This window comes from Pan paniscus, chromosome 12 (assembly GCF_029289425.2).
Source record: "Pan paniscus chromosome 12, NHGRI_mPanPan1-v2.0_pri, whole genome shotgun sequence".
In the NCBI taxonomy this organism is placed as follows: domain Eukaryota; kingdom Metazoa; phylum Chordata; class Mammalia; order Primates; family Hominidae; genus Pan; species Pan paniscus.
In genome coordinates, this window is record NC_073261.2 from 28,991,456 (window position 1) to 29,018,661 (window position 27,206).

At 38.1% G+C, this 27,206-nt stretch overlaps 1 protein-coding gene across 8 annotated transcripts in view; it reads left to right on the top strand.

Moving 5' to 3' along the window:
- Positions 1-27,206, top strand: part of REV1 (REV1 DNA directed polymerase) — an 89,502-nt gene that overhangs the window by 50,292 nt on the left and 12,004 nt on the right. For 4 of the 8 annotated variants that reach the window (XM_003805400.4, XM_055107608.2, XM_034953664.3 and 1 more), the window contains 8 exons: positions 339-1,048; positions 3,705-3,812; positions 5,202-5,318; positions 9,719-9,827; positions 15,396-15,524; positions 18,008-18,162; positions 20,725-20,844; positions 26,752-26,972. In XM_003805400.4, the coding sequence (XP_003805448.1) occupies positions 339-1,048; positions 3,705-3,812; positions 5,202-5,318; positions 9,719-9,827; positions 15,396-15,524; positions 18,008-18,162; positions 20,725-20,844; positions 26,752-26,972 (1,669 nt within the window). Of the gene's footprint in view, positions 1-338; positions 1,049-3,704; positions 3,813-5,201; positions 5,319-7,757; positions 7,918-9,718; positions 9,828-14,776; positions 14,904-15,395; positions 15,525-18,007; positions 18,163-20,724; positions 20,845-26,751; positions 26,973-27,206 lie in introns of those variants that run through there. The other 4 variants (XM_034953665.3, XM_008970912.4, XM_063594772.1 and 1 more) reach the window with 4 other exon arrangements.

The window sequence follows — 27,206 nt, forward strand, 5'->3', positions numbered from 1 at the left end:
AGCCATGAGAAATGTTCTATTTTATTTCTTCTTTGGGACTATCTGAAGTGAAAATAAAAAACAAACAAAAAACACCTAAAGGGCTGTTAATATTCTAGAATTTTTCTAGTTATCTTGCTACTTTTGCAAAGAATGATCTTTTGTCAAATCAGAATATAAAGTTTGTGGTTTAAGTTTCAGGGTTTTTTTTTTTTCATTGTCAATATTCAATATAATAATTTTCTGTTTTTAAAGGGGGAAATACCAAACTGTGTACCACTAAGAAAATGATGAAATGAAAAAATTGTTTTAACCTAAAAGTCAGATATTATTAACTCAAAAATTTTTTCCTGCTTTAGAAATCACATCGTTAAGAAGATTGAAACGGAAAATGAAGTCAAAGTCAATGGCATGAACAGTTGGAATGAAGAAGATGAAAATAATGATTTTAGTTTTGTGGATCTGGAGCAGACCTCTCCGGGAAGGAAACAGAATGGAATTCCGCATCCCGGAGGGAGCACTGCCATTTTTAATGGACACACTCCTAGCTCTAATGGTGCCTTAAAGACACAGGATTGCTTGGTGCCCATGGTCAACAGTGTTGCCAGCAGGCTTTCTCCAGCCTCTTCCCAGGAGGAGGATAAGGCTGAGAAGAGCAGCACTGATTTCAGAGACTGCACTCTGCAGCAGTTGCAGCAAAGCACCAGAAACACAGATGCTTTGCGGAATCCACACAGAACTAATTCTTTCTCATTATCACCTTTGCACAGTAACACTAAAATCAATGGTGCTCACCACTCCACTGTTCAGGGGCCTTCAAGCACAAAAAGCACTTCTTCAGTGTCTACTTTTAGCAAGGCAGCACCTTCAGTGCCATCCAAACCTTCAGACTGCAATTTTATTTCAAACTTCTATTCTCATTCAAGACTGCATCACATATCAATGTGGAAGTGTGAATTGACTGAGTTTGTCAATACCCTACAAAGACAAAGTAATGGTATCTTTCCAGGAAGGGAAAAGTTAAAAAAAATGAAAACAGGCAGGTCTGCACTTGTTGTAACTGACACAGGTAGATACTTATTAAAATTGTCTTCTTAAGAAACAGTCATGCTTGATCATTTTGCTCTTATGCTATTATTGGTATTTCTGGTCAATATGAAGTTATCATAAAAGTCTCTAAGTATGTCAAATCATGTAAGTTACAGTAAGCATAACATAGAAAGCTAATTTATTAAAATATTTTTAAAACAATTAGATATAATTGTGGCTGACTGAAAATTTTCAGAGAATTTAAACAGTAAGATGGTTGGGATTCTGAGCATTCATTCCTCACGTAGACCTTATCAGTTGGTGAAGTTTTGAACTGTGTTAATATAACATCTATCCAGTGCTTAAACTCCTGTAAGAATGAAATTGGTTTGATAAGAGTAATTGTTAATTTCTAGAAGCTTGCATCATAATGATTTTTTAATTAATTTTGACATAGAGCTGTTGTAATTAACAGTGGTAAACTTTCAGTGAGATTATTTCACATCTAAGTACATTGGTTCGTTGTATTTTGTTTTTTAATACTTTTCTTGTCATCAAAAACAAATGCACACACAGTAGCAGACTGTTTTTCTGGGCCAGTCATTATAAATTAGTATCTGGTTTGAAATTTTAGTTCCTTTTACAGATTATAGGATTTTTTTATGGGGAGAGACCTCAGAGATTAATACTATAATTTACAGCTGTGGAAACTGAGGTATAGAGAGAAGCTCATGGTTCTGTCCTAGAAAGGGATAGAGACTCTATGTGGGGTGTTTTCTATTATGTTTTACTGAGTTTGATGTATTTCTATGTGCTTTTAGTCAAAAAATGCTTTTTGGTACTTATGAAATATTTCAGAATAATATAGATACTAGATTATCCTTACATCATGTCTTGGCCTTGTTACCTGAAGGTTATTTAATTCTTAATGCTTCTAAGAACTATGATTAATTAGTTCTGTGAATGGGAATAAAATGAGAAATTTTGTTATTGTATGAAAGCATTTGGTAGATACTGGCTTATGCATTCTGTACTACTTGAATGTTTAAAAGCGTTATTTTGAGTTGTTTGCATTATGTTTATATGATATTTTGAAAAATACTTTTATACAGCAGAATTGTGATTAAGATTATTTTATGAATCATTTCTTGAGATAATATAGAGGGTAGTAAGGAAGTATCTGGCTTTGGAGTTAGATAGTTTAGCATGAATCTAAATCCTTACTCTGCCACTCTTATGCTGCAGGACTATGGGCAAGTTAGTTCACCTCTCTGAGTCTTAGTTTTCTTTGTGAATAGAAGTGATAGATAGTCCATGATGTTTGCCTCATGGGGTTGTGAGCTTAAGAATACATGAGCAGGCTGGGCACAGTGGCTCATGCCTGTAATTCGCACACTTTTGGAGGCCGAGGCGGGAGGATTGCTTGAGCCCAGGAGTGCAAGACCAACCTGGGCAACACAGTGAGACCGTGTCTCTACCAAAAAGAAAAAAAAAATTAGCTGGGCGTGGTGGCACGCACCTGCGGTCTCAGCTACTTGGGAGGCTGAGGCGGGAGGATTGTTTGAGCCCTAGGGGTTGAGGTTGCAGATCGCACCACTGCACTCCAGACTGGGCAGCAGAGTGAGACCCTATCTCAAAAAAAAACACAAAAAGTTGGGGGAGAATTAGGTACATGCTATCACAGTCACAGTTTGGTAAATGGAGTGGTCCAAAACTGTTAGGGGATATCTGTTTTTGGAAGCCTATTATAAAGACTGTCCCTCAGTACTAATATTTTTAAGCCTGAGAAAAACTCCTTTATGAGATCAGAACTTTTTACAAGCCCAGGGTTCTTTTTCCAGGATTTGTGTATCTTAGAGGACCAGACGAACAGGCTAAGGATGAGACTGATAATAGAGGAAAGCTCTGCTTGTGCCTGGATTAGGGTTAAAATGACCCTGATGAATCTCTTTGTAGCTCAGGATGATTAGAAGCTTTTGTCCTTAGGTGAGGACACTCACCTTTATCTCCTTAAATGTGGTATATGTCATTCAGCTCTGATCTTTAATAGTATTTAATGGCATAAGGATAAAAATGTACAAATTTACATTTTATAGACTGTTTTTCAAGTACTTAGAACAGCAACATGGTAGTTTAAAGGCTCTGAAATCAGACTGCTTGAGACAGAATCACAGCTCAACCATTTAATAATAGGCTATGTGACTTAAACTTTTAGTCTACAAGATGGAGATGATACGATTACCTACCTCATAGTTGTGAGAATTTAAATAAATACATACACATAAACCTCTTAACAGCAGTGCCTGACACCTACCAAGCACTGGATAATAGTAGTCACTTTTATTGTTGTTATTTTATCCAGGCGCGTTTGTAGATTGCATGGAATAGTGATCATCAAAAAAAGTTTTACTTAGCTTCATGTAACTAAATGTATGCCAACACCTTTGTATTTTTATAAAATAATCAGCACAATGAAATAATTTTAAGATGCACTTTTTGACAAACTAATTAGAGACTTAATTAAATTTGGCTTCTCTTGAGGTGATAGAAATAATTTGTACTCAATTCTGGTTTTTTAAAAAGACTCCATTCTGGGTGTAAGCATGTTTTAAATATAATTTCTAAAATTAACTAGACCTGATGTTTTAAATAGTAAAAATTAGCTTGGGGTTTGAATGCTGTCTTTTTCCTTCTAGGAGATATGTCAGTATTGAATTCTCCCAGACATCAGAGCTGTATAATGCATGTTGATATGGATTGCTTCTTTGTATCAGTGGGTATACGAAATAGACCAGATCTCAAAGGTCTGTATTCTTGCTTATGTTTTAAGAAAACTGATATATTGTTATAAATATATATTCAAAGAGATTACAAAATCTTTTTTTAAAAAATTCTGATTTTCCTTGGGAAAATCGGTTCTTCCAAATTTTCTATATTCGATTATCAGGGAAGGTATAGGGAAATTAGAGTTTTTCTTTCTCCCTATAGGGATCTTCAGGGAAGAATATTCATCTTCAGCTGAAGGATATGTCATTGAAGACTAATGTAGGCAGGATCTGTATTGGGCATTTTCTAAATTTTTATCTGTATTTATTCCTTGTTAATGAATGGAAATTTTATGGTGGCTCTTGTCTTTGAGACTTGGGTCACTATGCTTTCTCTTGAGCAAATAACTTGATTAACTGTCCTGATGCCCATGAACATCCCAACTTTTTGATTGTAGGATAGTTTTGCATTATTGAATATTGCTAAAATGTGTTAAGTCGTCTGGACAGTCTTTGTCTTAGTGAAATTGCAGATATTTGTGAACTAGTCAGTATTTTAAAAAGCATACATTCTGGGTTTTTCAGTGTTTACCTCTGTCTGAAAGAGATAACTTAGTGTTTTCTTCTGAGAATCAATTCTTCCCTTAAATAAGGAATCACTATGGCACAGAAGCTGCTGTGTTAAAACCAGGACTTTATTTTTGTCATGGGTAGTAGTTCCTCAGCTCTGAAAGGAGTTTTTAGAATGTTAAATAATTGATTTTCATAGAGTAACTTCTTAATGCCTTTGTTGATTTTATTTCTTGGTCCTCAAAATAATGCATTAAGTAAATATATATTTATCCCTGCTATTGCTTTACAAATTTATAGTAATCTTGTAACTTAACATGCATACAAAAGGAAATGATACAGGAAAGTAAGTTTATACTAAAGCAAAAATTGAGGGGCTGTATGCTCATGTTTGATAATGTGGTAGGTCAGATTGTGATTCCTATGCATATGTATTTAGTTTCTGTTGCTGTAAAATTGAGAGATAAGTATAGATGTTAACTCTAGAAATACAAAAAAAAAATATTTAGTTTTTCTTTCCCCACTACTTAAGTCTGAATCTAGACTCTTGAGTTGCCTGTTTCCTACAGTACGAAATCAAACAAAAACCAGGGAAGGCTGAGTTGACTGCTGCTTTCAGGTTGAATAAATGTATCAAAATGGTCACAAATAATTGGCTTTTCTGGAGGTGCTAAGAAACTTAAATGACATTTACATGGTGATTGATAATCTTTAAAGTGTTAGCTTCTTTAAGGATTAATGTCTAAGTAAAGCTAAAGAAAAAAAGGCATGTTTTTAAAATCCTTTGAAAAATTTTTGCTTACATGTTGTTAACATTCCTGTACCACATGCAGAAATAATTTAATATTTTCCTCACAGGAAAACCAGTGGCTGTTACAAGTAACAGAGGCACAGGAAGGGCACCTTTACGTCCTGGCGCTAACCCCCAGCTGGAGTGGCAGTATTACCAGAATAAAATCCTGAAAGGCAAAGCAGGTACAAATGAGCTCTCTTTGAAGTCTTAGTGCTCCTGTGGATGGCTTCTGGATTTTGCTATTGGCATGGTTGTTATAGAAATGAGAGCAGAGTTGTAGCAGTTAGCTTTTTCATTCAGGGGTTTTAAGGATGTCACTGTTAGGTTTTGTTGAATTGGAGGGTGATAGTTTCCTGAAGTAGAGAGTGAAGAATGTTTTACAAGATATGATTAATTTGCTTTGTATAAATTTAGATTGGGGATAAAAATCATGGGCAGAATTTAAAGAAGCCTCTTTCTATTGTGAGAGTTAATTACTGGTCATTTGGTTATTGTATCACAGTAAGAATGTTAAAGTTTGTGTTGCTCAAGATTTGTATGAGGAAGTAGAATAACAAACAGTAGAACTTTTAATTTATTGGAATTAAAAGTAAACACCAGTAATCATTCTCCATATGCTTTAGTGAACCTATTTGTTACGAGAAATAACCTTGTTGCCTCTCTTGACTTTTTAATTTTGGATATTAATAAGCAAAATCATAAGTTGTACTAGTCATAATACTTATTAAGATTTTCATGTGTCTATTGCTTTTTTCCCCTGAGTAAATTCACTGAGAAATGTTTTCTTAGAAATTAAATTTTTTTTGATAACTGATTAGTTTTCTCATGGTTGTTTTGCAAAGCCGAAGAGAATTTTTTAAATTAGTGTCTCAGAAATATATTACCCAGAAAGTAGTCAGAAGTTAGATATACAGTGAAATGGAAAGCATGCAGTTTAGTTTTATTGCAGTTATTTCAGTGCCCTTGTCAGTTATAAAACTTTGGGCTTGTCACAATGACTCCAATGAAATTAAGGCAAAAGGAAAGCCAGCGAACATCTCTGAGGACTTTTTTGGGATTATAGTCTTTTTGTTGGTTTTGATCATCTGTTTATGTGGTCTTAAGTATGAAATAACATAATTGCAGATACATATTTATGCTTTGCGTGTACACTTATTTCCAAGTTTTATAAAGGTTTTCTTGGTCTTTAAATCTTTTCAGAGATTTTTGAGATTCTAGAATTTTGTGTGTCATGAGTAGATGTGGAGTAGCTGTTACTGAACTTGTTGAGATTTAGTTGTATTATGGTATAGGTAGTTTCTTAGGTATTGGTAGTATGGTTTTTGTGGTAGGTTGGTTTTTCTTTTTGTATTTTCTGTGTGCTATTAAACGATGAAATCTTAAGTTCTAGAAAATAAGAAATAGCTTAAGGAAGTACACAATACTTGTCATATATTAGGCATTTATGAAATACTAAAGAATGCTGAAAGAAGAAAAACCACCATGTATATACTTGCAGTAGCATCTTCAGTGCTCAGAGTCTCTCTGGTAGGTAGTCTTGTTACACACGTCCTTTTATCGGCAGCCTACATTTAAAATTTTGACCTTGACAAGCTCACATTCCTTAGGAGTAGCAGAGAGCTAGTCCTCTTTTGTCTTTTCTTCTGTTACAATCTTACTATAAATGGTTTATTAACACAGTACTGTCATTGGTTACTTGTCTTCATCAGTTTAGTCACCTAATTTTTATAACATTTTAATGACCTTCTATAATCACATCCCCTTCACATCTAAATGTGGGTGGTAAACCAGAAGGTAATATTAGGAGAAATATTTAAATTTCACTTGCCATTGAAAATTGTCAAAAGGAGATTGTCCCGTCACTAGAAAAAGATTATATGACAGTTTGTATTTTATACTCTTACTTTAACTTGATGTCATTTACTTTTATATCCTAAGCCTTTTCACGTATTAGGAGCTCACCAGAATATTTGCTACATATAAAATGAATAGATTATCCTTTATTATAAAGTTTGATTACAACTAAGCTTGTGCTCAGAACTTTTTTCAGTGCTTTTGTTCCTCTTTGCTTGTTATTCCCTGATCTTTCTTTCTCTGGGTCATTATCAGACATGGCACCAAATATAAAAATATTGAGGATCGGTTTAGGAATTTGAATCTTTGGCTTCTGTGCACTAGCTTTGAAAAACAAAAGATCAGTTCTAATGTTTGGCTTATATGTCTAGACAAAGTATTAGGACAAATAGCATCCTTAGTCCTTTTTGAAACTTTAGTTTCTTAGTTGTCATATCCAAAAACTCTTTAATTAGCCCCGTGCAACCAGGGTATCTCATCCATCCATGACTTCTTTTGGAGGCTGCTTCCTGAGCAGTACTCAGTAGTCACACTTCTCATTGATGATCTCATTGTTTGGAACAATTTATGCTCCAGATTTCATGGTTGGGGCCTTTTACCCCTTCCTGGATTTCCAGGATACAGATGTTTTCTATCCCATCGACAACTTCAGTTTTCATTCTAAAGAACAACAGTTTTAAAAATCGTATTAGTCATAGATTTATTCTCAGCGATTTCTTTTTCACAGACTTGGGTCCTGGCCTCTGATTTCTCCAACCGTTCCTCCACATTCTCCATGTGCCCGTCTAGTTTGTCAAGTTTTGATGAGCAGTTCTCTACTTTGCCCTCCAGTGAGGACAGTGTGTCCCTGCATTTCCCTGAATCTCACATGAAGCAACTCACTCCGCTCGTGGAGGGACCCACGCACTCTGCTGCACTGTGGAACAGGTCAGCCAGCCCAATGGAGAGGAACACGATGGTGCTGCCTCTCAGGCCAGGGCACTGGGGGCGCATGGACCACAGAGACTGTTCTCTCCTCAAGCATAAGTTTTCTGTTATTTTCAAGACAATATCTTAGATAACTAGCCCTTCAGATACCAAAGTCAGGTAATTCTCCAACTTGTAAGGCATAACTCATGGTTACACCTTGGAAAGACAGTTGGTTGTGGCTGTTCAAGCTTCAGCACTCCTTTTTTTGGGGTCTAGTAGCACCCTCTGTTGAAGTGTGATACTGACAGTCCTGAAATTCTTACAGTTTTTCAGCTTAGATGAATGGACTATTAAAATTTATATTTAGCCTTTTAAAACCCTCCAGAAACACTGGGTAATCTGCTTGGGATTCTGTCTTTAATTTGTAATAGTATAGCTAGCATACGTTATTCATATGTCAGAAACTATAGCTCACATTACACACTCTGCTGTTTTGAAGCAAGTAGGATTTGACCCCACTGAGATGTCAGTCAGTTTGATTTGCGTTTGTGCTGTGTATATATGGTTGCCGAAATCCAGAAATGCTTGTATGGGTTGCATAGTTAGATGAAAGATGCTGATGCTTACTGGTCAAACCAGGAAGAGTTGTTTAAGCCCATGAAGCCAGAGACTTTGCCAGTTTTCCTGGTGGTGCATTAACGTGGCTGACTTCACAGAACAGTAAGTCTGAAATAAACAAAAGAGAAATGCTGGGTTTCTTAGTTATGTATTGTTACAGTGCACTCAAAATAGATTTGTCTGGAATAGCTGAAGTGATATATTTTGGGTTTGTTTTACTAATGGTACTTTTGTTTATAATAGTAGAGATGTGGCTGAGGTTGTGGTTTTAGAATGTGATTTTTTTTTTTTTACAGCATACTCTTCCTGGAACCTAATAGTAGTATCCCAAGAGACCTATGATGAAGTTGTGTTTTAATTTATTTCTCAATTACTAGTGAAGCTAAAGGTGGCAAAGGAAGTAAAGTGGCATGCAGCCAGTAGGCTCTCCAGAATGTGTGGTTTTGTTTTCTTGTGTAAAGTTGTAAATTTGGTTTGGATATTAAGAGATGTTGGTAAGCCACACTAGGCTCCAGTTGTGTTCTCTAAAGCATCGATACTCTGATCACACTTGAATGTTTTTAATTGAACATGCATTATTAAACCAAAATACAATTACCTGTAGCGGGGGATAATGTGACATGTGTACAAAAGAAAAAGCTTGAATTTAGGATGAAACCTCTTCATGGTTTGTGACCTACTAAATTATTGTTTGATCAGATAGATGGTAGGAATTTCATGTTTGTTGTACCCGTTAGTTAGCTTTAAGTTTTACAGATAGTTCTTTTAGGAAACAGCAAAGAATATTCAGAGAAATTTATATTTTTCATTAACTTTTCCCCACTACCGAGAGCTGTACAGTCCTTTTAAGGTTATAGGAGGGAGTTCATCTCCCTGATCACTTCTCATCCATGTCCACCTCCAGGGACTGTGTGTTATAGGATATTTTATATTTATCTTCTGGTGTATTTAAAAAAAAAAAACAACCTCCCAGGACACTTTGAATTTATTATAAGTTTTTATCTGCTGATGAAGAATATAATGGAAGCGAACCATTTTAGAGTTTTCTTTTATTAGATAAGGAGATAATACCAATAGAGATAACTGTATTTGGAATTTACTAAACATTTTTATATGAAAGTAATGGAAAACAAATTTCTTGAAAAAGTTAGGGAAAATCAGTTTATAACGTATAACCATTAATTTTTTTTTATTTTTAAAGCAGATATACCAGATTCATCATTGTGGGAGAATCCAGATTCTGCACAAGCAAATGGAATTGATTCTGTTTTGTCAAGGGCTGAAATTGCATCTTGTAGTTATGAGGCCAGGTATGTAGAAGTTGTGTGTTATAATTCTTAATGAATAATTTGGTTAATTATTTTTATATAATTTTTTGAACTATAATCTTTTGAAGTGGATTCAGACCTGCCAGTCAGGCCAGTGATTTAAATGTTACAGACGTGTTATGAGGTTTTAGCCTTAATCATTTCATTTATGCCCCCCACAACCCCCCACCAGTGCTAGATGACTTTAAACAAACAGCTTACTAGTTCCCTGATGAGAACCAATAGGTCATGTAGTAGGAACCAAAAGAAATTGGGGATCATCATTTTTACTGTCTTTTGAAGAGTGAAATAAAAGAACTAGATTTTTTTTTAATGGAAGAGGACTTCAATATTTATTTCCTCTAATCTTTTGTTTTTATTGCTAAGAAAAATATCTTGTAATCCATACTTCCTGATACTCAGTTTTTTTAGTGTTAAAACCCATTTGCCTATTCAATTATAAGTAAATAATTGAATTATTGGCATTCTTAATATCTCTTCACTTAAAAGTGGTAAGAGTGTTGTCAACTTGTTAGCACCAACTTTTTGTATAGGTCTTCGTCTTATAGTGATCTGAAACCATAATTATAATTGGCTGTTTCAGTATAGGAAGAAACACACACACACATATATATGTATATTCCTCATAATTTAAAAAATCGTTTTGAAATAATTGGAATAGTTGTAAAAGTAGAGGGAGTAATAATTAAAAAGAGAAGTCTTCATTTTTTTTTTTCCTTGTCAACCAAACACAGACATTTTTACCTATATCACACAGCAAGCCCTTACACATTGCTGGCAAGTGTTAAAGTATTCAATAATTTCAAAACGAAACAGAGTCTTAGATCAGTTACATCTTTTTTTTTTTCTTTTTTTTTTGAGACGGAGTTTCGCTCTGTTGCCCAGGCTGGAGTGCAGTGGCACCATCTTGGCTCACTGCAAGCTCCACCTCCCGGGTTCACGCCATTCTCCTGCCTCAGCCTCCCAAGTAGCTGGGACTACAGGCACTCGCCACCACACCCGGCTAATTTTTTTGTATTTTTTTAGTAGAGGCAGGGTTTCACCGTGTTAGCCAGGATGGCTAACTGACCTCGTGATCCATCCGCCTCAGCCTCCCAAAGTGCTGGGATTACAGGCGTGAGCCACTGCGCCTGGCCTAGTTACATCTTTTTAGTCTTGATTCAGAGTTGTGGCTATTCAGGCATCTAATCTGAAGAAAAAATATTTGAGCTCAGCATCGTCTAATCATAATAGTTTTTTTTTAATTTGCTAATTATTTTATTTAAAGTATATTTAAGTTAAAAAGCATTAAGTTCAAATGTGCATGCTTATATTTTAAACTGTTTTCCATTCATGACATGCCAAACTTTTCCTCCCCGGCTAACTTTGCCTTTCTCATTAACAGAATTATGTTTTAATGGTTTTCATTGTCACTTGATGCTGTGGCCAAGGAATTGGAACTTACTTTAAATGATAATTAAGTCAAATACAAATACGTTTTGAATTGTTATACTGCTTTTTATGAGCACAGGCACTCTAGAGCTGAGTTTATGTTGTGCTCAGTAGGCTAGTCTCTTTTTCCCTACTAAGTTAATGAATGGTGGCCTGGACTTCAGATGGCTAGACAGTTATGTGCAGTATCTGGAGGGTGTGATGAAGCCCAGAAATATTCCCAGTCCTTGAATTTCGCTAGTTGGTAAAATGCGAGCTCTGTTTACCCTTGCTAGGCTGCCTCTGCAGGGTCTCCCTTTATACCTTCATACCCAGTCCCCACCAAGATGAATGCTGGCTGGGGAGCAGGGCTGCCTCCAGGTGAAAGTGTCACCAGCTCTGGTGGCTTTGGACTCCAGGAGCCACAATTGTGTGTAGGCACTAGGCTTCTGTTGGGTGTTTGGATGGTGCATTTATATTTACCCACGGTAAATATAAATTTACCTTTATAAATTTGGTCAGGCTTCATGCCTTGCAAAATAATTGGGGTGACTATATGAGGACAGAATACTATATAGTGAGCCATTCAAGTGCCACTTAAGTGCAGATGTTTAAGAAGATACATAAAGTGATGAAAATGAATTTAACTTGAAGAAAAAAAAAATGCAGCTGTAAGATTTTTGTCCCTTAATTGTGATTTTCTGTTTTCTAGAAGGCTATTCCTAGTGAAAGTTTCTAGAAAATAGTTTCTGGATACTTGTTTTGTGGCCATCCAACAGGTTATGTTTTCCTTATCTGAGGAAAATTTTTTTAACAATTTACATAAGAGAAATGTTTCTGAGTTTGGAGTGGGGACTAGATTGTGGGGATGATCTGCTCAGTTTGATGCACTGGTGAGTTTTCACTATACATAGCTTAATAATGGGGCCAGCAAAGGATAGAATGTGAATATGAAATGGTAGAAATACAAAGTAGAATGTGTATATGTGGGTCACAGTTTGCACTGCTGTTAGTAGTTGGCCTATACTTACAGTAGAGAGCAAACTTTATATGGAATCAGTGAGAAGGTAGATTGTACATGAATAGGTAATGATACACAGATATCCTAGAATCACAGATCTTTAAAGTCAAATAATTTCTAAACCCCGTTTTCTTGTGTTTTTGTAAGGACCCACTACCTTTCTTACTTTATGGATGTATTTTAGTATGTAGAATGGACAGTGACAGTGGTTTGACGGCAATTTTTTTCCCCCAGAGATGAAGTCTTGCTCTTTTGCCCAGGCTGGAGTGCAGTGGTGCTATCTCGGCTCACTGCAACCCCTGCCTCCCAGGTTGAAGCCGTTCTCCTGCCTCAGCCTCCCGAGTAGCTGGGATTACTGCTCCCGCCACCACGCCTGGCTAATTTTTGTATTTTTAGTAGAGATGGGGTTTCACCATGTTGGCCAGGCTGGTCTTGAACTCCTGACCTCGTGACCCGCTCGCCTTGGCCTCCCAAAGTGCTGGGATTACAGGAGTAAGCCACCACACCCGGCCAGCAATTTTTTAATATTGTTGAATCCAACACCAAATACAACTGTCTGAACAAAGCATATTGCCAGACAGAATATGTCCTCTGTGCTTTAAATGTAGGAATAAACTGTTTTTGCAGCATACACTTAACGAAGTTTTGGTAATTTATCCTGTATGGGATTTTAGTTGTAATAGATGAGTCACGGTAATTAAGAGACACTTTGGACTTTTTTGTAATTGTGTTTACTCATTTATTTTCTATGGAACAAAGCTCATTTCCCAGCCATCAACTCAAGGTATTTGGCTTCCCTAGTATGGCAAACCTAAGGCAAACCAAAGGAAAAAGGTTTTCCTTTTTTGTTTGTAACTTCCTTATAGTGTCTAATGGCTCTTAAACAGTTTTCTCTGGGTACATTTTACATGAGTACATAAGTAGATGTACTATATTTTACAAAGTAATGTGCTTCGGAAAATTTTTCTGTAAATTAATGTTTTGAAAATGAAAATATTGTAAATATAAGAACATGATATTTACAGGGATTATAAACACATTTTTTTTTTTTTGAGATAGAATTTTGCTCTTGTTGCCCAGGCTGAGGTGCAATGGCACGATCTTGGCTCGCTGCAACCTCCACCTCCCAGGTTCAAGCGATTCTCCTGCCTCAGCCTCCCGAGTAGCTGGGATTGCAGGAGTGTGCCACAATGCCTGGCTAATTTTTTTGTAGTTTTAGTAGAGACAGGGTTTCACCATGTTGGCCAGGCTGGTCTCAACTCCTGACCTCAGGTGATCCATCCACCTCGGCCTCCCAAAGTGCTGGGATTACAGATGTGTACCACCGCGCCTGGACTATAAACGTATTTGGGTTTTTTTTTTTTTGAGATGGAGTTTCGCTCTTGTTGCCCAGGCTGGAGTGTAATGGCACGATCTCGGCTCACAGCAACCTCCACCCTCCAGGTTCAAGCGATTATCCTGCCTCAGCCTCCCGAGTAGCTGGGATTACAGGCATGCGCCACCACTTCTCGCTAATTTTTAACTTTTAGTAGAGACGGGGTTTCTCCATGTTGGTCAGGGTGGTCTCGAACTCCCCCTCTCAGGTGATCTGCCTGCCTCGGCCTCCCAAAGTGCTGGGATTACAGGCATGAGCCACTGTGCCCGGCCTTATAAACACATTTTTAAAAAATGAGTTATCTTTAATTTGTAAACTCAGCTTTTACATGCTGAATCTATATATCTGGCATAATTATTACGTGAAATTTACCCTTTTCAACACCAGACCTTTTTTCTGCTTTCTGATAACGTTTCTAAACTATTTTATGTTTCTACATATATGTCTAAACTGTTAGGTATCTACTTTCTTCGTTAGTGGACAAAGCCTGTTGACCATAGGTCATCCTTTTCTAGGCAAGTGCAAGGTTGTCCCCATGGAGGTCATGGAGTTTGCTTTATTTGCCATCCTATACCCAGCACCTCGCTAAGTCCTCGACACATCAAGAATTGTTTTCTTTACAACTCTGTCATTTTCCTTCCTCTTAGGTATTTCTTATCTACTAGGGACTTAGCACTGAGACCATTTATAATATTACTATTTTTATAAACATAAAAATGCATGTGATTTTGCATCTACTGCTGAGTAACTTGGAGGACTCTTTCTTCTTGGCTTTCGTGGTCTGGATGTTGGGAGGGTGCCAGAGGCCTATGAGTAACTGGCAACTTTGTATATATGTTTCTTAAAACAGGGCACGTCTCCATGCTGTGTAGTAAATATTTATTGAACAGATATATAGAATAACTATTATCCTATTATATAATATGTAATTTAGTGAAACATTGCTTTATTATTTTGCTTGTTTTTACTATAATTTTTTTTCTTGATTCTTTACAGAGTGATAAAATAGAATTTTACTAATTATGTATAATTCCATAATTATAGTTTTGTGGTGAATGCTCCAAATGTCAAAGGTAATGTGGGGCATTGAGACACACAGATTTAAAATTTACCATTTTCAATTAGGTCCCTCAAAGTTCTGGAACCCTGGCTCCTGCCCAGAGTGATGTCCTACCATGTACAATGCTGTTGGCATCTCAACCACTGTGGAGCCACTTCAGGAGCATGGAATTGGTCAATTGGGAATTGGGTGGTAATAGGATGAGTACATTTTGTCTGTTTGTCACATAGCACTGTTTTGTGTAGTTCTTTTGTTTATATTCTTTGTCTTTGGGAGATGAACCCTGGCCAAACTGTGCCTTGTATTAGGGGAAGAAAACCTCTTTTTGACAGCATATTCCTGCTCTGTGGTGGTTGTGATATCACCAGCATATGGCATGCTGGCATCTCTGCAAAGGGGCCAGAGGTATGAGTTTTAGGAGAAAGCTTCAGATACAAGAGCCAAACCTGGTATTTTAATGACATAGTTGGCACATCTACATGTGTCATTTACACTATTCAGACAGTTGTGACTTTTGGGGGAAAACAAGGCTGTAAATTTTAATGCCTATCTTTAATCCCTAATGAGAATGGAGTTAAGTGGAAATTATAAATTAGTGGCATGGGGAGATATCAACATATTTGATAAATATTTGAGTTTAAAACTTCCTAGAATAACCTCCATTGTGTTTTGTTCTCGCTCTAGGCAACTTGGCATTAAGAACGGAATGTTTTTTGGGCATGCTAAACAACTATGTCCTAATCTTCAAGCTGTTCCATACGATTTTCATGCATATAAGGAAGTCGCACAAACATTGTATGAAACATTGGCAAGGTACAGTGTATCAAACCGTCATTTTGTGTCTGTGTTTTCCTTCTTTTAGCTAATAGTAAAGACAGTTCAAGTTTTCTTTAGGATTGTCAGGATCACTTTTGTTAGAATTTTATCTTCCAGGAACCACTCCTCAGCATCCCGGTTTGAGACCTTTCTTTGGGCAATTTCCAGGTAGCTCAATCTCAAAGGATAGTTTTGTATTGCCAAAATTGTTCATGTGCTTCCTTGGTTGATGTAAGATCTGATTATTGGCTTATATTACTTCTAGTCTGTGGTTCTGGTTTTCTTCCCATGGAGCCAGATAGATGAAGGATGGAATTTTTTAACCTGGTTATTCTCTTTTATTTCATTTTAATTATAGTTTTGTTCAAAATTAGAACTGATGGGTTGATAACAAGTGGAGACGCTTTAAAACCTTTATCTTCTTAAAATCATTGGATATGCCAAAAGTTAGTTTTCATAAAAGTGGGTCTTTAATAATAGTTTCAAAATGGTTGATGAGTTGGCTTGAGAAAAGGTGACTAATTTTAAAAATATTTAAAATTGTAGGTGTATTTAAAAATATTTAAAAGTGTAGATATATTCCATATTAACTCAGGACTCAAATTTGTTAAAAGTATAACCAGCCTATGTATGCTGTAAACCAGGGGTCAGCACAGTTTTCTGAAGGGAGCCAGATAACGTTTCTGTCACTCAACAGAAGTTCTCAGTTCTGCGTTGTGAATGGAAAGCAGCCACGGGGAATGTATATGAATGGGCTTGGTGTAGTTCCAGTAAAAATGCATTTACTGGATGTTAGGCCAAGGTTTGTCAACTCCTGGGCAGTATTAATGTTCCAAGAGATAGACTTCTTGCCTCTGTTTTCACCTCTGCCTCTTCCTTTTTATGCGTTAATTTGAACACCAGTATCTGCTAAGTACAGGTGACTGCTAGATGCTGCTAGTCCAGAAAGGAATATCTAATCCTTGCCCTTGTGGGAGCTTGCTTTAGTAGGAGAGAGAGAGAAAATGTGAAGGAACTGATTATTTCCTGGCGTCATTATGTAGGAGTGAGTGCTGAATGATAAGCCACTTATTATAGCTATTCTATTAACACAAAGAGAACACACTAATTAACTTTCCAGTTATAAGTTGGGTAACTAAATAAATAAATCCCAAATACAGGAATGTTGGTATTGTCAAGTGGAACGTGCTTCAAATCCTCTTTGAAAGGAGGAAGTCGGTGGTAGCATCCAAACGAGGGCTAGATAGGGATGGGTGACTGAGGTCAGTACTGTGGTGCTCTTGTGTCCTGGGTATTGAAGCCCTAGAGCAAGCATCAGCCTGTGCCTGAGGTTATGAGGATGTGAGAGAGAGAGCTGTGACCTATACTCCTACACAGTCACATGCACACGGTCCCGGTAGAAGGCTGGAGACAGTTTCAGTGGCATGTTTCTATTCTTAGGGGAAAAATATCCACAGTAGTGTTCTTCTACCACCCTTGGGAAATCCTATCTCAGCTTCATATTCTCCCTGCCTCAGGGCAACTTTCACTCTGAAGCAAAATACCTCATACCAGATATACCCTTCTGTTCTTAAAAATGTCATACTTTAAGCCTAAACAAAACATACTTATTTCTTTAATAGAGATCTTAATCTGATTGTAACCTACCTACAGTAAGGTGTAGGTGAGAGATGAGGACCGCCCTCCTAGTATACATTACCAAGTGGATTATGAAAGACAGTTTTGATCCTGAGGCCTCTTGGGAAAGTTTCCTCCCATTTCCGGTCCAGTTCTATTTTGTGATTTCTTAGTCCTCGTATTACCATGGGGGCCACATAGCAACTCTTGTCTTCCTTTTTCTTTTCTCTAATTAAAACAAATCCTTTTTGTGGATAGATCCTATGAGATGATTTTTTAAAAAGTATGTCCACATGCAGAGAGTGTAGATAACTATTCTCAGACAAGCAGTTGGGATGACTGGCCACTTTTTCCTTCTGTATTCTAGGCCTGCTACAGTGAGTGGAATTTAACTGTGATATTTTGGTTTTAGGAGAGTAGCAATTACTGATTTGTCTAATTTTTCTGTTCCTTAAAGGATTCTCATAAACCATTAGATTAAATGTTTTGACAGTTCAAATTCACCCACCGGTTTTCAACTCTTCAAAGGTTTATAGAAGTATTGTCAGTATAGAGAAACTGAAATAATAATTTATGCTGTGTTTTTGTTTTTTTGTGTTTAAATTTTTTTTGTTGGTTATTTTACTCCTCAAACATTTTCCTATCCAATATGCTGTATTTTGATAGTTAATAAGGAGAAAGAGAACACACTAATTAACTTTGCAGTTAAAAGTTGGGTGACTAAAATGGTACTTCAGCCAATTCATTTAAAATGCCTTGTGAGGAAATAGAAAAAAGAGAGGATAAGAAGACTATTTTGCAACATTGGGTCTACCAGATGGTGGCTGTGGCTGTGATTCGTTGCCTTTGCTCTGTGTTGATAGCTACACTCATAACATTGAAGCTGTCAGTTGTGATGAAGCGCTGGTAGACATTACCGAAATCCTTGCAGAGACCAAACTTACTCCTGATGAATTTGCAAATGCTGTTCGTATGGAAATCAAAGACCAGACGAAATGTGCTGCCTCTGTTGGAATTGGTTAGTATCTAGCTTATCTTGTACTCAAAAGAGTTGCTTTGAGATTCTTGAATATCAGTTAATTTTATGGAGTTTTTCTTTTTATTAGCTTCCTCTCACTTGTAAAACCGTTTTTAGCATTGCTTACAATTGTGTGACACACGAGATAAGTGCTGGAAATATAAGTAAATGGTTGATCATCTTTGCAATAAATAAGTTAGAATATTTCTTACTTATTCTTAAAAAATTGGAAAGGTTTCATTCAACATTTGTAAACAGTTTTTTTTTTTTTTTTCCCAAAAGTGAATGGAAACCGTATTTAAAGCTAGGTGGTGGTATGGGTTTAGAGTTGCGTGTTAAGTCTGAGTCTTGTTACTCTCTGCACTTCAGCCTCCCGGCACATGGAGCTATTCCTGTCTTCACTCAGTTCTAGAAGTCACCCTGACTCCAAGTGCTCTCAGTAACTGTCCAGTCTCTCCTCCATCTCCATCCATGCTGTCTTTAAACCTTGTACTTTGTTTCCACAGCTGCTCCCAGCACTTACCCTGCTTTTGTTGATTCTTCCAGCCGTGTCCTCTGGAACTCTTTCATACTTAAGCTTCCCTGAGTCACCTCTTCCTTTCTTAACCCACTCATTACCTTCTGGCAAGATACCCCTTTTCTTGCCATTCTGTTACTAGAGCCAGTTTGTCCCTGCCATACTCAGTATACCACAGGCTTGGAAGGTAAAGTTAACTGTCTTAGCTTGCCATTGTCACTTTCAACCATTATTCCTCCATCTTCATCCAAAAACCCTTCTTCCTCCAAAGTTCCCTGTCTCCTTTGTACCCATGAAATTTACTAATGACTGAGTGGTGATGCAGAGAGGCTAATGCCATTGAAAGAAGAATTTGTTACTTCCATTTCCCGAGAGGAGGGGGCACACCGTGCTACACAGCACTACTGGGGAAGCACCAGGGTGGTTAGGAGACAGAAGCTGAAGGAGTGGCAGACGGAAAGCCTAGGCTCCAGAGCCTTTGTTAGGGTTTTTTTTCAGAAAGGCAAGGCAGGGCTGAGGAAACACTTTGGGAGTGGCTAGTTTGAGTAATTCTGGTGGGCTCTGGGCTATAGGGGTGGTCCCTAGTTGCCTGGTAGCTGGCCCTGGGACAATTTAGGGCAGGAGGTGGTTAGGTTGCATATGACAAGTGTGCTTCCAGGTAAGAGGTTTACTGTCTTTAGGAATTAGCCAGCTCTGGGAGGGCAGTCTCTCCCCAGCCAGCAGGATTTTTAAGATTTCAAAACACTGCAAGATACAGAAAATAAAAAGTATGATTAATACATTCCCAGCATTCCTACAGCTACTGGCTAGCCTACCTTTTACCCCCTGATGTTGGCCCACAGATGTTGGTAACATTTCACTTAGGAATTCTATATTCCATTGTCAGGCACAATTTTACTTTTTTGTTTTTAATTGTCCTTAATTTTCATTTATAAGTGATCATATGAATCCGTTCTTTTAAGTTTAAGCATATGTAATGCCAAAGTCCCACTTTATATTTCCACTCCTCAGTGCCTTTCCCCTCCCCTGAACTCACTACTTTTATCATTTTGGTGTGACTTCCCAGAACTTTCCCTGTTCGTGAATCTCTGTTTATATAAGTCTTCTATAAAACCAAGATATGTCCTCAATATAAGTCTTCCCTTTGGAGATTTTAGTATTCACGGAGAAGCCCACCTAGCAGCTGAGCTCTGCAGATCCCTGCCCCTTCTCAGGGCTTGGTGCCCTTTTCCTCCACTGCTTCTGTGGCCCCTGCCCACACCTACACCGTGAACCTCACTGCCTGTCTCTGCGTTTTGAGGACTCTTCTACCCTCAGTTCCCGCTGCTGCTTTGGGCTTTCTGGTTTCCCCAGTCCAGTAGCGCTCTTTTTATTGTCATTTCCCTACCTCTTCTGTCTCCTGTGGTTGGGAACATGAACTACTCTTTGATCATGGCCTTCAATTCCTACAAACACCCACTCTGAAGATCAGGACTGCTGATTGGGCACGGTGGCTCATGCCTGTAGTCCCAGCACTTTGGGAGGCTGAGGCGGGTGGATCATGAGGTCAGGAGATCGAGACCATCCTGGCTAACATGGTGAAACCCCGTCTGTAAAAATACAGAAAAATTAGCTGGGCATGGTGGTGGGCGCCTGTAGTCCCAGCTACTCGGGAGACTGAGGCAGGAGAATGGCTGGAGCCCAGGAGGCAGAACTTGCAGTGAGCTGAGATCACAACCACTACACTCCAGCCTGGGCGACAGAGTGAGCCTCCATCCCAAAAAAAGAAAAAAAAAAAAAAAAAAGGATCAGGACTGCTTTCTCTATTCCTGCTTCTGGTTAGATGCTGAAATGGCACTTGCGTTAGAGCAAAGAGAAACCTCCTTCCAGGTACTCTGTTGGTTATAATCTAAATACTTAGCAAAATTCTACACCTTATTTGAAATAATCAAAATTTATTTTTATTATTTTTAGAAACTTGATAGATAACCTGTATGAAGAGATCTTTGTTGAGAAATTTAAAAAATAATTGTGACTATTTCTTGGATGACTTTTTTTTTTAATAGGTTCTAATATTCTCCTGGCTAGAATGGCAACTAGAAAAGCAAAACCAGATGGGCAGTACCACCTAAAACCAGAAGAAGTAGATGATTTTATCAGAGGTCAGCTAGTTACTAATCTACCAGGTAAATATAAATATTTTAACAATACTTTTATTACAGGCATTATAAGTACTTTTCATATCTATAATATAGAACTGTGAGACTTCTTTTTGCCCAGACATGAATATAAAAATTTTTAAGTCTTATTGAGTGTCATGAAAAACAAAATTTGGAATTCTGCATTAAATATCCCCTCAAATGATTTGTCAGGACCTTAATGTTACATTTTTGTTTTGCTTCTATTCAGTTTTACTTTAGCTATTTCTCAAGTAGCAAGATTCTAAGAAACAATGTTAAAAGGGAGGATGATGAAATTGACTTTCAGTCCTTTAAATAAATGATTATTGAAATAGTTTACTCCTGGGCTAAAGATAAAAGCTTTGAGCTTCGATTCTCCTATGTCATGCTGCAGGACTAGCGACAGTTTTCTGAGTTTATTAAACAAGTAGTTTTAAAAGTATAAATGTGTGTGGGCTGTATTAGGAAAAAGGAAACGTAAAGAAGGATTGTGTTTTCAATTAACTCCACTCATGGAAGAAAACCTTCCATCTTAACCTTTCTCACCTAAGGGGCAGGATGTTCAGTTATTTCATATTTTTGTGTAGTTACCTATTTATTATAAAGTGCCTCTGTCAGCTTTGTAAAGTCTTTATCTTCATTTATAGTGAAAGTTTTAAAATTCATTTGTTAAAAGTAGATTTAGTGGCATTTTTAGATGCCTATTTTTAAGCCTAATAAAAGTATGTCTGAACTAACTTAGAAGTTTCTGTTAACAGGCCATAAATATTAAACGACAGAAATGGCATTTTATGGTAGGTTAGTTTTAAAGCTTCCTGACCCCCGTAGTATATAACTTAAAACGATGTATTAGTGTCAGAAATGTGTAATATGACATTTTTGATGGTTAGTTTCACATTTAATTTGAGAATACTTTATAAAATCAAACTAGCAAATTACTGTAGTAGACAACACAGTTTAAACATTTTTAATAAGAAGTCTTACTGCAGTTTTATATAAGAAGGAACTGGTATATTTAAAGCTGCATGTAAAATTTGAGTTTTAAGTTTATTACACTAGCCATCTCTATTAGTTTTCTAGGGGTGCCATAACAAAGTACCACAGACTGGGGTGCATAAACAACAGAAATGCGTTGTCTCACAGTTCTGGAGGCTGGAAGTTCAAGATCAAGGTGTCAGCAGGGTTGGCTCTTTCTGAACTGAAGCCTCTGCTTGGCTTGTAGGTGACCCTCCTCTCCCTGTGTCTTCACATGGCCTTCCCCATATGCATGTCTCCGTCCTGATCTCTTCTTGTGAGGATACCAGTCAGGTTGGATTAGGCTCATCAATATGACCTTGTTTTATCTTAATTACCCTTTAAAGATTCTGTGTCCAAATACAATCACACTGTGGCCGGGCATGGTGACTCACACCTGTAATCCCAGCACTGTGGGAGGCCGAGGCAGATGGATCATTTGAGGCCAGGAGTTCAAGACCAGCCTGGCCAACATGGCGAAACCCTGTCTCTACTAGAACTACAAAAAAAATTAGCTGGGGGTAGGTGGCACATGCCTGTAGTCCCAGCTACTCAGGAGGCTGAGGCACAAGAATCGCTTGAGCCCGAGAGGCAGAGGTTGCAGCGAGCCAAGATCGCACCACTGCACTCCAGCATGGGTGACAGAGTGAGACTGTGTTGAAAAAAAACAAAAACAAATACAGTCACATGGTGAAGTACTGGGGTCAGGACTTCAGCATATAAATTTGGGGAAGACACAGTTTAGTCCAAAACACCATCTTTAAATCGAACCCTTTTTGTAGTTTTCTTTGTGTTTTTGTTTGTTTTAATAGAAATAGGGACGTTTTAGCTACTTGACCTAGTAATCCTACCATTCACCTTCATTTGCTTCCTGGCTGGAAAGACTTTATTTCTTTTTTTTTTTTTGGGGGGATGGAGTCTCGCTCTGTTGCCCAGGCTAGAGTGCAATGGTGCGATCTCGGCTCACTGCAAGCTCCGCCTTCTGGGTTCACGCCATTCTCCTGCCTCAGCCTCCCGAGTAGCTGGGACTACGGGCACCCACCACACACCCGGCTAATTTTTTGTATTTTTAGTAGAGATGGAGTTTCACCTCTGTCTCGGTCTCCTGACCTCATGATCCGCCCGCCTCGGCCTCCCAAAGTGCTGGGATTATAGGCGTGAGCCACCGTGCCCAGTGAAAGACTTTATTTCTTGAAGGGCAAGTGTGAAGTTACGTGTCCTGGCCAAGCTGAGGCACAGCCTTGAATTTCCTAAGGGAGATTTGAAAGATAGGGCAGCAGAGTTGGCCTTCTCTTCTTCAGAGCCAGGTTCTGTATTGCTCACAGTGGTTCATGTGGTTTTCATAAAATACCCAAATCCTTAACCTGACTGTTATAGAACATTTCAGGTCTATAAAATATCTCCCTTCTCCATTGTTACTCCTGTCCTGAAGTGTGTTCCACAAATTATAAGCTGTTCCTTTAAAAAGGGGTTTCATATAGGAGAGGGAACCTTCTCTGGTGGAGGGGTTTGTACAGTGAAAGTCCTGGGGATTATTTTAGAAAAGAAACCTATTTATCTTTGTTAAAGACTAGTAATTTCTCAAAGATATTTGGTGATAAATATACAGTACCTATTTATATCTTGTGGAACATGCTTTGGAGGAACTTGGTTCTCTAACCAATAACCAGGAGAAATTCAGTGGTAACTTGCCCCATCTCCAACCTCTTTAGTCCCTTGTACCCATAAATGTTTAGTGACCACATACGTGCTGCGCACAGTAATAATTAGAATAGCTACATAAGAAGGAAAAACACAATAGTAAGTTTTTGCTTTAGGAGACTCCACAGAATAATAATTGTGTATTACACTAATAAATACGTTTCTTAATATGATCTGGTTACCTAATGAAAGAAAGGATTGACCCCAATGACTATTACAGTTTGAAGAACCATTTCTACTTTTTCTTTGGATCTTTGCAGGGCTTTTTACCTGTGCATGCACTCTTCAATGAAGGGCCCTCTGCACCTCATTCAGCCTTTGCTAGGTTTGTGCATCTAGCATATGGATTCCCTCTCTATCCCATTTTCAGAGAACCACCATGATCACGTAGGCATTCATAAAGTCTGCACTAATACAGTAGCTACGTAGCCAAGTGAAGCTAGTACAATTTGAGTTAAATTAAAGTTAAATAAAACTACCAATTCAGTTCCTCACTGCCCTGGCCACATTGCAAGTGCTCAGTGGTCACATGGAGCAAGGTTCTCCTGTATTGGATAGCAGACGAGAACATTTCCATCACTGCAGAAAGTTCAGTTGAACAGCACTCCTGTAGATGGTGAAAACTTTATTCTTTGAAGTTTACTCCTCTATATCTGTATTGGATAGCCAAGTTCTGGATGCCAAGGAGGGGACATTATTGGCCACTTTTAACCTAGGGTAATAGTTCCCCTTCAAGGACAGATGCCAAGTCTTTGTCCCAGTTGCTTGACCAGGAGCCTCCTTGACTCTCTCTTCGTTGAGATTTGGTTCTAAAAGAGCATATTTTCCTTCACCTTTTCCTTAATAGGTGGCTGCACTCTTTGGGCCCGGAGCCCCCCTTACTTTGTCCATAGAGTTGCCATCTTTCCCTTACAAACACCTACTTAATTGACGTATTTAGTTAAAACTAGCAGCCCTCTTCAAGGTTTTGGCCCTGGCTCCAAGTTTAATTTTCCCACCCCCACTCAATAGGAGTTGGAGGTACACCACACCCCCTGCCTCCCTCCCCCACCTCCGGTTCAGGCCATTTCATTCCATCAGATGAGCCTGCATGGAGAAGAAGTGTGCTTCTTTCATAGAGGGATGTCCACTTAGATTAGATGGATTACGGTTAACTTGGTGATGTTTAATATAGCCTTTCCTTTGCACCTGTAGTGCATAATTTGTTCTAGTATACTCAAGATACTCTAAAATTTTAAACTATGGGTTTCTCCCCATGCCCATCCACCCCAACACATGCACACACTAACACAACCCAGGATGATGATTGTCTCTTGCTAATCTTGGAAGTCCCTGAGAACAGATTTGTTCCCCAGAACTGTAAGGGAAAGATCATGGTCAGATTATGGGAGTGGGAAGTGAGGCAACAATGGGAGGGACAAAAGACACAAAGTCTTCCCTGATGTTAAGAAGTCTTATGACAAAAAAGAAATAACAAAAAGAGCAAATTGAAGAAAAAAGCCTTTCTTAAAAGCAAATAGCTGTGCAAAGTGTCTACCTTTGACAAACCAAGTATGTAATTTGTCTATTCCCTTGTGTTTCTCCTCCCCATTTTGAAAAGCACTTAGGTTTCACTTAAAATTTTACCTTTTGGTGAATGGTACTTCTCTGGAGGATTTTTTTTTTTTTTTAATTGTTAACTCGGGGTCTTTGGTATTTACTTGCCCTTTGTTCTGGCTTGGACTTTAAAATGGCACAATTGTGAACGAGCACCCTTAACGCCTTCATCTCACTTCCATTAAGGAATAAAGTGTCTGGGTTTAAACTTGTCTGACCCACATTGATGACTTCCTAACCTTGTGTTGTATACTGGTTCCAGAGGTTTTCCTGGCAGAACTTGGACTAGATAGTTTTTCTGCTACTGAAGACCACTCAGGAGGATGGGAGCTATGAACAGAAGTTAGCAGACATCACTCTGAGCTCTCTTTTTTAAACACAGGGTCTTGTTCTGTCACCTAGGCTGGAATGGAATGGCAGGTTCATAGCTTACTACAGCCTCAAACTCTCGGGCTCAAGGGATCTTTCCAACTCAGCCTCCCAAGTAGCTGGGACTACAGGAGCGCACCACCACACCCAGCTAATTCTTTTTTCTATTTTATAGAGACGGTCTACCTCAGTTGCCCACGTTGTCCTCAAACTCAGACTGTTGGCCTCCAGCAATCCTCCTGCCTTGGCCTCCCAAAGTATTGGGATTACAGGTGTGAGCCACCACACCCAGCCTGAGTTCTCTTTTGATAAGTTCCTACAGAAGACCAGAAACACAACGCTGTCTTTTCCTCATTGATGGAAAATTTTTACTTGATGGTGTGGAACCATTTTAATAAGCATTATAGTTTCCCTCAGTTACTCCAAACCTCTTTCCCAAATTTGTGGACCTTTTTAAAGCATTTAGGGCAAATTGAAGAAAACCAAGACTCCAACTTAGAGCAACAGAATTAATCAGTATCCTTTAGGTGGGGCTCAAACGTTACATCTTGCAGAATAGGACATAGGGACTGTTGCCTGCTGGCCCAGCTGTAGGAGAGTTCATATCTCTTCAGAGAGATCATCCTTTTGATTAAAAAAAAAGTCTGTCTTCTACCCCCACCACCAGTTGGTTTGGTTAGGGTCCTTCATCCTCAGGTCAGTGGTATGTGTGATAGCATGTAACATTTCTGGACTTGGGCCCATTTTGTGAATTCTTGTTCTGTTTTTCACTGAAAAAATGTGGCTGATACCACTGTGAGATTTGGTGATGACCGAAATCATAATAGATCCCTTACATTTCGTGAGTTGGCTAGTATGTCTGTAAGTCACACTATAGACTTGTTTAAATGACAGTTGATTCCTTAGTTGATTTTGTGACTAAGATACATATCTTGGTATTATTCACTAATAAAGAAAGTGACATTTTTGATAACTTGAGTTATACATATTTTAAAAGTTTCTGGTTCATCTATATGTGGAGTCCAAATTGAGAAGTAGAGTCTAGAAATACATCTACTAGCATGATTTTGCACCAAAAAATTCTTCAGCCTGTGGATGCTTCAGTTATGTTGCCTAAAGACTTTAAAGATTATTTTAAACTAGTTGTTTTGTGCATAAATGGTGGGTATTTTGTGTTAATAAACTTGTTATTAGTAGCTTATTCTGCATACTTAACTATATTCCCTTTCCTAGGAGTTGGACATTCAATGGAATCTAAGTTGGCATCTTTGGGAATTAAAACTTGTGGAGACTTGCAGTATATGACCATGGCAAAACTCCAAAAAGAATTTGGTCCCAAAACAGGTCAGATGCTTTATAGGTTCTGCCGTGGCTTGGATGATAGACCAGTTCGAACTGAAAAGGAAAGAAAATCTGTTTCAGCTGAGATCAACTATGGAATAAGGTTTACTCAGGTACTGATCATTGAACAGATTTTACCATCTGTTGCTCTTTATATTTTTACATAGTCCTACCTCTACAACTAAACCATTAGACCCTCGATGCTTGAAATTAAGTCTTAAAACTGTTGTATCTCCAGAGCCTCAAGAAGGCCTTTTAAGGCACTGTGTGGTAAGGTGTAGCCCCAGATAAGACTGAGACCGAGGAAACTTAGCTCTTGGGGAAATATACTAAAAGATTATGCTTTG